General features: G+C 39.1%; 1 protein-coding gene across 1 annotated transcript; it reads right to left on the bottom strand.

The window, feature by feature from the left end:
* Positions 1–313: 313 nt before the first annotated feature.
* Positions 314–8690, bottom strand: CMTM8 (CKLF like MARVEL transmembrane domain containing 8). Its single transcript, XM_009288656.2, has 4 exons — positions 8682–8690; positions 8025–8198; positions 3466–3582; positions 314–694 (listed from the first exon to the last, which is right to left on the bottom strand). Exons 1-4 carry the CDS (start codon positions 8688–8690, stop codon positions 611–613), a joined length of 384 nt encoding a protein of 127 aa, XP_009286931.1. The 3' UTR covers positions 314–610.
* Positions 8691–10088: the final 1398 nt, after the last annotated feature.

Genomic DNA, 10088 nt, shown 5'->3' with positions numbered 1-10088 from the left:
GTTCCAAAAGCAATCTCATGATTGTGAGAAGCTGTTAGAATATGCAAACTGACAGGATCATCAGAATTCTTAGTAGTACGTATTTTACTCTGAAAAAGAAATTTAAAAAAGCAGCCTTCTACTCCCAATTTACAAAACATGCACAGTTGGGTCAATTATTTATTTATTTTTAAAGTTTTGGGTGTTTTTTTTCTGCACAAGGTCACTTTTTATACATAATAATGAGACAGTATCAATCTTAGTTTTGATTTGTAGCATTCAGTATCAAAAGTACACCTGTAACATTAAAAAAGTTACATTTACAAAATTGGCACATTGTCTGAGTAAGATTTATTAAAGCTTTAGTAATAACATCTATACAATGTCTAGAAAAATACCATGTTAGTTTTAAAAGAAGCAGTACGAATTTTATTATACAGTACAAAGTCGGTGTTAGATGTCTCCAAAGATGATACTGTATTATAAATAATCATTTTAATCTCAGCTTAAAATATATTGTGTCAATTCTATCAGAAATGTTCAAGAAGACCTCATCCCTCCTCCAAGCTTTTGTCAAAACAGTATAATCCTCAAGATATTTTATACTACAGAATTCATTTTAACAAAATATTTACTGCAAAGTTCGTGATCGCCAAGATATAAAGCTAAAATACGTATTTCCAGCATAGCAGGAGGTAACCACGAAGGCAAAGAACTGTAGAGAGAGGGGGGAAAAAAAAAATTAGGAAACGAAATATATTTAAGAGCACTGTAATTTCTACGAAAGAAATACCCAAGGGATTTGGAAAAAAGGAGAAATAGCAGGCTGACTAAAATGGCACTCTTTCACCTCCTTGTACTTGTGTGGCCATCGCAGTCAACACTGTGTAAGTAAGCTTATATTATGCATAGAAATATGGGCCTAGAAGCAGAAAAAACATGGCATATTTCAACTCGTATCTCCACATTATACTGCCTCAGTATAGATCTTATAGACTGGACTCCCACCAATCCTATACTTGCTGGTTGTAACATCAATTGCTGGTAAAGACTGAGGGATAGTCCACGGGACAGTGTGAGCTCAAGCTCACACTCCTGCATTGCTGCTATGTTCCAGGAATTGCCTACAGCCCACCTGTACCTCAGTATGGCGCGCTGTGCATCAAAATAGCTTGTTTACAGAGAAAACTTGGATTCAAATGCAGGCCCAGTCAAGTTCACAAACAGCAGTACCGATTAGAGCAGCTCTGGAATTGGTAACCTATGATGAGTAAAGGTATTCCTCCGTGCAAATAACAGTGATGGCAACCACACTGAGATATCACTACTTTGTCAGAAACTGATTACAGAATAAGCCTTCTGTAGCAGGCTAGATTTATTTTATGTTTAAAGATTAAAACTACACAGTATCTATCAGTAGTGTTGCTTCTGCAGTCCTTGCAGCATATGCACACAGAAACCAAAGAACAGCTGTGAACTATTTCAGTTGTACTGATAAAGTCCAATTCAGTGCCAGTGGTTAAGTTCCTGTTAATCACTGCATGTTGTTCAAAATAGACAACGTTCAAAATGGTCTTACGATAAGACCAGAATGTTTTGTGCTGGTAACTGAACCAAATAAAGCTGATACTGCAAATAAGATTAACACTACTTTTCTTGGAGGTGAGCAGTGATAGGACAAGAGGGAACAAACCCAAGTTACAAGAAGGGAAATTTCAATTAGATATTGGGGGGTGGGGTGGGGAAATCACAATGAGAGTAATCAAACATGGCAAGAGGCCTGGAGGCATTGTGGAATAGCCATCCCTGGAAATACTCAAAACTCAAGCGGACAAGGCCCTGGTAGCCTGATATGAGTTAGCCCTGCTTTAAGGGGGGGAGAGAGTTGGACCAGATGACCTCCAGAGGTCCCTTCCAGCCTAAAAATATTTTAGGATTCTACCAATGTTTCTTGCTTATATACCATCATTGGCCTGGGTAGACACTTCAGCTCTGAGAGCAGGGCACTACTAAGCATGCATACAGGCAGTAAATCTAAGTCCTCCAACAGAGGGCTCTAGGTGAGTCTTGTCTAATGTAAATTTAATCCGTGGCACCAAAAACTGTAGATCATGATGTAAAATATTATTACAATAGAAAATTGTAGCGTTCTTCTTTGCCAATAGTTTTGTTTCTTATGAAATAAAAGCTCCATCTAAAAATCTAACAGAGAATGACTGTTGGGGATAGATGATTTGGTAAATTCTCACAAACGTCCATCCATGAAACCCTTAATAGGTTCAGAAAGCGCAAATCTACATTTAATAGTTTATTTAGACAGTGCATTAGATAAACACTATTAGGAGGTATTAGAAGTGATTCCAAACATCCCATGAGACACTGAGCATTTGTGCATTTTGTATAAAACCTGAATCAGCATGGAAGCTTATCTAGCAGCAAGCAAGTTCCTGTCAACAGCAATGGCTGAGTAACATCAATAGTTACGAACTGCCAAGGGGAGAAGACCCTGAACACCACTGAAGCGACAGGGACGTAGTTATCCAATTCCCAAGACAAAAACAGAGCAGGCGTTCATGGCCGTATACGATAAGCTTCAGACAGAAGACAGGATTTGTGAATAGTCCAGAGAGGACAACTGCAGAAGCATGAACAGTCAGCAAAGTAGCTGTAATTTGGAATTACTCTATACAATTGAATTTGACTAGCGTAGCCACAACATGCAAAAAGTTCTTTTACAACTCCCTTAGTTAGAGAATACATTCACCTACTCAGAAAGTGACAAGGGTCTTCAAAAAAAAAAAAAGTTGTTTTTCACCCACATTGACTGACTGCTTTGGATTTCCAAATCTAAGCAGTAAGACAGTAATGTCAGACTAATTAATGATTTGCATCCACTTTAAAACACTGGGAAGTTACATGATTTTTCAGGCATTGCCCACCCAACTCAGAAGAAAGATTACCAAAAGTTGAGGCTGTAACAGGAAGATCACTGTAGAAACAGCAATAGCACTTCAGGACCTTCCCAAAGGCGCTGTGTATATGGCTGAGCCCACAAAAAGCTAAATGCACCTTATCCACATGCGAGCAAAGTTAGCTGAGTTAGTTTAAACTGCTTCTGAAGTTGTCCAGGTGCACTGAGGTGACTTGGTGCTCACCCAATCTGTTTTGTCTACTCTGATGTGCAGGCTATAACCTCTGCCAGGGAGCTAGTAATAAATGGGGGCAGGAGAGGGGAAAAGCAGTATGATATTAAAAACATTAAAGCCTTTTCCGATGTGACTGTCATCTCCTGGTGGAACTTCTAGTCACCTCCAAAAACTATGAACTAAATTACAGCTACTTATAGGTTTTGTGTGTGAGCTTCTATATCAGTCTGCAGCTTTTCAAAATCCAGAACGCATGCATTTCAACCTGCACTTCCAGTGAGCCTTCTTTTGATATAACTTTATTGGACATAGAACTGATTTAAACAAAAAATGAACTCACTGAAGAAGCTGCCCAGCTGTTGTAATTGTGACTGTCCAGTTCTTTGGTAACTGAAGATGCATCTACAATGGCAGCAATGAGGTACAAAATGAAGGCACTTCCATTAAAACACAGACCCTGTTGAAAAACCAAACGTAAGTAATTAATATGCACATGCATTTGTTACCATTTTCTATTCCAACATTACAAAACTCTCCTCTGAAATATAATATATACATGCAATGTACACAAGAAACATGATTCTTAACTATTTTTACCTTCTTCCCAGTTTCTATTGGTAAGATTAAAATTTAACTGCTTATTTTGGAACATCCATAAACATTAAAGCACATTTTGGACAAACTGTTCTCTCCATCACACTAAATCCAGAAGAGCCTTGAAGCTGGTGTACTGTGATTTTCCAAAAGTGAAAATAAGGACAAAAGTTTGGTTATCACAGTCTAGGTGTTAGGCAGTAAGAACTACATGAAAAACAAAACCCTTGAAGCTGGTGTACTGTGATTTTCCAAAAGTGAAAATAAGGACAAAAGTTTGGTTATCACAGTCTAGGTGTTAGGCAGTAAGAACTACATGAAAAAACAAAACAAAACAAAACTGCAATTTGATTACATTTCTAATCTACATAAAGATACACTGTAGGAATCAATAACTCATGGCATATGAAGAATATTTATAAAGCTTCCAAAACTTTGTTTTCTCCACTTCTGAAGGAGATAACGAGGGGGTGATTTTTTCAGCCGTATTCTTCCACCTTTCAGTACCTTTCCCTTCTGCCTGTTTTTGAGAGGAGAAAGAAACAGATAAAACCATGGTGGAGAACAGTCTGAATGGACTATATGGATCATCAAGACCCATCCATGGCAGATGCTTCATTTTCTCTTCCAAGAAGCAGGGTTAATGTCTCAGGGTACCTATGTTCATTACTAAGAAAGAAGCAAAGCAGATAACGTTGATCTCACATAACACTACAGAGAACAAACAAGAACAGTTTATTCGGGTTTTGCATGTGAGGGAGAACAGGAAAGGAAGGGAGAACGGAAGTCTAAGAAGATGAAAGACAGATAAAAAGGTATTAAGGGTTTTTCTGAAGTATGTAATTTTAATACTTTGTCCTTTACTTACTCACTACTTGGTCATGGCTATAGGAAGTTCATTCTTATTTAAAAAAAAAAATCCCCCAAAACTCCACCCTGCTACTTGTCTAAGGCATATGAATTTGGCCATAAAATATACTTTTAGTTCACTGGTGCCATGTTTAAGTGGAATACCCATGACATGCTTTGCACCTAGTGACAATTGCAGGAATTAGTGACTCAATTTAGACCAGGTCCTAATGTTGTACATGATCTGCTCCCTTCAGCTTCTGGCCCCATGTTTGCACTCCAGAGTGTCACACCAATATCATAACCCTTAACTCTGTTGCCCCAGTTGTCTCTAAATGTTAGCATACTGGTGCAGTTCCAACTTACTAATTTCCATGGTGTCACCCAGTGGATGCTAGGAATATATGCCAATTATTCACTATTGAATTCACTAGTCACCAACTCTGGCAGAATCTAAAAAAAGAACTTCAGCCCAAGAAGAGAAGTTCAGAAGGCAGTGACAACAGCGGTATCCACACCAGCAATTCCCTCAGTGCACCAAAGCATGGATCAACAGCTTGAAGTGGTTGGTATGGAAGCTCCTTACATCCATCTCCAGGACATTTGGTTCTGGCAGAGTTTACTTCAGACTCGGTGGAGTCTGGCCCACTGCCGCATGCTCCCGTGACACACAGGGTTCAAAACTTTCTGAAGGGAAGCCATTCCCCAAACACATGCTTTCTCAACTGGAGGTCCCTCCAGAGAGCAAGCATGCTGTGCTGTCATCTGTCAACATGTCAGTCTTCAGGTTGCCACTGCCTATATGAGACTTCCCACGCTAAAAGCCTTCTTACAGTTTTCATAGCAGGCTGAAGGGCATGGATGTCCTCCTGTGCTTCTTAAGTCCTTGCAACTTCAGGGCATTTGGAAAAGAGCCACCTACCCACCTTTCCGCAGGGAACCGGGGGCAGTGCCTCAGCACTCAGATGGAGTCCAACACCTGGCACTTGAGGTCTGATTCATACACTTACAAATGAGCAGGGTTTATCTCACCTACATCAGTTGATCTAATAAAAGGTATTATCTCTATCCACAGATCTCACCTCTCTTGTTTTATCTGGGCATTACAGTAATAAAATATCAAACTGTCAATTTTAGGATAAGATGCCAACAATTGGCAGGTTCAGGTGAACTTCTGTAAAGCACTGATTTTCAAACTCCAAATTTGATTGCCTAGAGTATTTGTTGTTGTTATTTTTAGATTTCTCATTCCAAAAAGACTCAATTACCCTGGAAACTACAAATCCCTGCAATATCTTGTCATGTAGAAAAGAAAAAAAGCACGTAATTTTTGAGAAGTGCTGCTCTGGGAAATAACACTGTTGGGGAAGATGGAATGCAATGCAAGTTGATTGGGCCTTTACTGCCAATATATTACTCAAACCAAATGGTTCATGCTAAATTACCATCTGCTTCTTAAATTCAAATTTACCGGATTTTAAAAGCTTCCATTGATTGTTTTAGCAAATAACTTGCACTATTAAGGAGAGTCAGTTTTGAAGCATGTCCTTTGGGTTAATTTGCAGTAAAAGTAACTGCATCTTAAGCAATTTGGTAATATGCTTAACCTGCAAAAAGTGGGTTTATGACAGAGAAGTCCAGATGTAATTTTGGATACTGCATACAATAGGCACAGTTTGAGCTAACTGTTGCCTAAGGAGGCAGAGCAGTAACTAGCAGAGACTGAAATTCAGGATACTTCAGAGAACAGGGGGAAGGTGGGCGTGAACTCACTCAAAAAGGTGTGCGCGTCATGCTCTCTTGAATGAAGACATTAACAACATCTCCCTGAAAAGAGACCCAACGTTCCTCTTGGCCAGCCAGGAGTGGCAGAGATCCAATTCAAAGGCTGTTCCCAACAGCTCCTTTAATACCTTAGGGCACAACAAGCTGGAATGCAAGCATCTTTTATTTATTTTGCATTTATTTTCTCTTCATATTACCCTTTGCTATAAAAGGAGACTACCTTTTGGACCTACATTTATGTGATCTTATCTATGATACGTTCGAAACTCAGAGTAAGAAATACACTCAATATGAAGTAGAAACAAATCAAATACTCCAGCTTGTCTACCACATAGATCAGGGGCAAGTCATTTATGTGCAGCTGTTGTCTGATAATAGTGTTAAACTGATGAAAGAGGGATAATGACTAAAGCTGTATCCAAATGGATACAGAGATGCTTTCCCTTTGAATGTACTTTACTTACATCTAATGCAATGGGCAAAAAATACCCCACACCTTTAAATGGACCCAGACACATTACTACTGTAATTGAGATAATCCGACATTTCTATAGCAGTGTTATAGCCTTAATGGTAATTGCTGGTCATGAAACTCGAAAACAAAGAAGCTATCTGAACGTAATCCTGGTTGTTCTTATTAGTAATTGCTATACCTGGCTATTTATTACAGCAGCAAATAGGAAAACGAAAAGAACAGTATTCAATTTTACCTGCATACACAATATAGCTGATAACAAGCTGTTTGCAACACAGAAGTCAAATATATTTTATCATAAAATTAACAGAATTCTAGTCAATAATCTTTAGCTATTAAAAAAAAAACCACCAGTATCTCACTGTATCAGACAAATGCAAAGCTAAAATTTATAATAATTCTTGGATGGGTCACAAATAGCCAGTTGGCTGAGATGACAATGACCTTCAGGATCTATTACCCTGAACACCAGCCTGTTATGAAAATCATGTAAAAATATACTGTTGAGAGGTACAGCTAGCCAGGTTTGTTCAAACCACAAAAACTGGATCTGAATTTTAAGCGCCTGTGAAATTTTTCTGTAATTACATTAGCTGTTTATCTGATTTGCATTAAGTCTTGAGCTAAAAGCAAAGGATTACATGGCATGTATTTTACATATATATAACACTAATTTTCAGCACCATTTTCACAGTAGGCCAGATATGGATTGTCAGACTGTTGCTACCTCTGAACCACCTTTGCTTTTACTTTAGCAGAGGAAGACTCATGTTTTAAGAGCCAGGGTCCCACTTCCAATTCATGGTGTTGATTCAGGTAGGGATTTCTGCTGTTTAAGCCATATGGCCAGGTCTGTTAGCTCAGGGGCAGCAACAGACTCATTCTTCATGGGATGTAATCACTACAGGGAGAAAAAGAGGCCACTGTGCATAAGTATCAGTCACACACACATTATTAAAAATCAAGTCACTACATCAACCGCTGAACAAAGTGGTGAAACATCATAGGAAAAGCATTTTAAAAGTGTCTGGGTAGTATGAAGGTTAAACACTGCAGGTACGCAGCCACACAGCAATTAGGAAAAAATCTGCAAAAAGCACAAGTACAGTTGGTTAACTACACCCATAGAATGCATCAATATTTTATTCTCTTCATAACCCAGCAAACCTGAAACAACAAAGAATGGGTGTATTTACCACCATGGTCCATGGCACCTGGGGGATCCTGGTGTAGGTCATTGTCATGTAGATGATCAGAAAGAAGACGGTGAGAACCCAGTAAAACACAGCTACAAACATCACCCAGCCGAAGGCTGGATATAGAAAGTATTCTGTTCCAGCAATCAGGGTCCACACCAGCAGCCCCAATACCTGCAAAAGTTATGAAGAAAGAAAACTGTTACACAGTCTTAGACCTCATACATTTGTTCTAGGTCAAGGAACACCACCACTGCCATTCACATAACCATTTGATGAGCTGAGTTGGGATGCTACACTGACAGAATACTAATCTAACAAAAAAAGAAGAACATATAAAACTGGTTTTGCTGTGGCAGGGTGTCACAAAGGGAAAAGCAGACCGAGGCATCTCAGTGTTGATTTAGCTCACCTTTAACTATTATGGAGCCATACTGGCAGTGGTTTTACAGCTAGCTCTCAAAAGGATTGCTTATTATAGCCTACTAGCTTACGTGCATGAAGGTAAATACTACTGTTTTGCAGTCAGCAACGTCACTTTAGGAACAGAAGCCTGTGAAGGACCACTGGGATCTTCAGGTCCCATCTGCCACAGTCATAGGTAACTGAGTAGTTAGGGTCTAGTTCAAAATGGTCCACACCTCTCTGTGGACTCACAGGCACCATAGTCACAAAACAACTCCTAGGATCTTATTATAAAATGTAGTACTAAAATATCAACAGCCACCACCGCTGGAACATGCTGCCGGACGAGAGCAGGTCAGGTTGGGAATGTCATTACATTCCACAGTTCTGAAAACATCTCCCAAGTGACCTGGCCCTAAGTAGTAGACGAGAACTAACACTCAAGCAAAGTCCTCAAGCAAACCAGTCTGGGGAAAAAAAACTCCCTCCTGATCCTGAATCTGGCAATCTGTTCACATCTAAGACATGAAGGAATACGTGAACCAGAGATTTTAACATACTCTCTCCAGTTTTCTTTAGTTACGTTATCTCCAATGTATTAAGAGGGGTGAGGAGCAAACAAAACAGAAGTCAAGTCATATGCCACAGGAAGAAAAATTGTGTGTTTTGCAAGTTGTCCAGCAATTAGAAAAATCTTAATTATGAAGAGAAAGGGATATTTTATACCTTAAAAACAAACACACACAAAACCCAATCCCCACCACACACACTTCACTGGAGTCAGATGTGGGAACTAAAATTCTTATATTTGAAACAAGGCTCATCTCTTTCTGCTATCTGGACTGTGGTGAAACTGCCTAGCGGTGAGAAATGGAAGGAAGACAAAATTAAAGCAAATAGCAACACACTTATTTAACAGACAACAGCCATAGCTGGACAATCTAAAGAACCTTCTACCCTAATATTCTGTCTCTAGCAGTGCTTAACAACAGATGTCTAAAGAAATATATTAAGAATAGACCACGCAATAGTAATATTTCCTTGGACTACCTTCCTCAGCTCTCAGGAATGTGCAGTGGAGGGACTTCTGAGCCTACGGTGGTATCTTTGTAATCAATAGCCCCTGACAAAAGATGGCAGTTTTGCTACAGCTTCATTTGCACAAGAGCTAATCCTGTTCCCATGCAAGTTGTTGGCCATGGTCCCATTTACTTTTCTGTTGCAGAATTGAACATGTAAACATTAATGATGAATCTCTAAACATTATATACAAAACTACACTGTTAAACAAAAGTTTATTGTAATCAGTCCTCCTAACTTTCAGCAGCTACCTGGTATCTGTTTATTTTGTCTTCAACTCGTCCTCCGAACTGCCACCCAAACTTAATTCAGCCCTCAGTTTGTTGTCTTGTGTGTTCACAGTATATTCCTGTATATTATTTGTACATTCATCCACATCTGCACCATGCATACATAAAAGCACTGCACAAATGTCTGTTCCACTTTTTTTTTTTTGGTCTTGTAATAGAGAAGGCACATAATGGTCTTTTAAAGAGCATTTTATCCATGGTTTTCACCAATTCAGCAATTTCTCTTTAATAGGAAGCCCTAGAACTTGCTCGGACTGGGATAAAAATTCCTACTTTCTGCAGCATACCA

Source organism: Aptenodytes forsteri, unplaced genomic scaffold (assembly GCF_000699145.1).
Source record: "Aptenodytes forsteri isolate BGI_AS27 unplaced genomic scaffold, ASM69914v1 Scaffold9, whole genome shotgun sequence".
NCBI lineage: Eukaryota > Metazoa > Chordata > Aves > Sphenisciformes > Spheniscidae > Aptenodytes > Aptenodytes forsteri.
The sequence above is the reverse complement of the archived record's forward strand: the minus strand, read 5'-3'. Positions and strand labels throughout refer to the sequence as shown.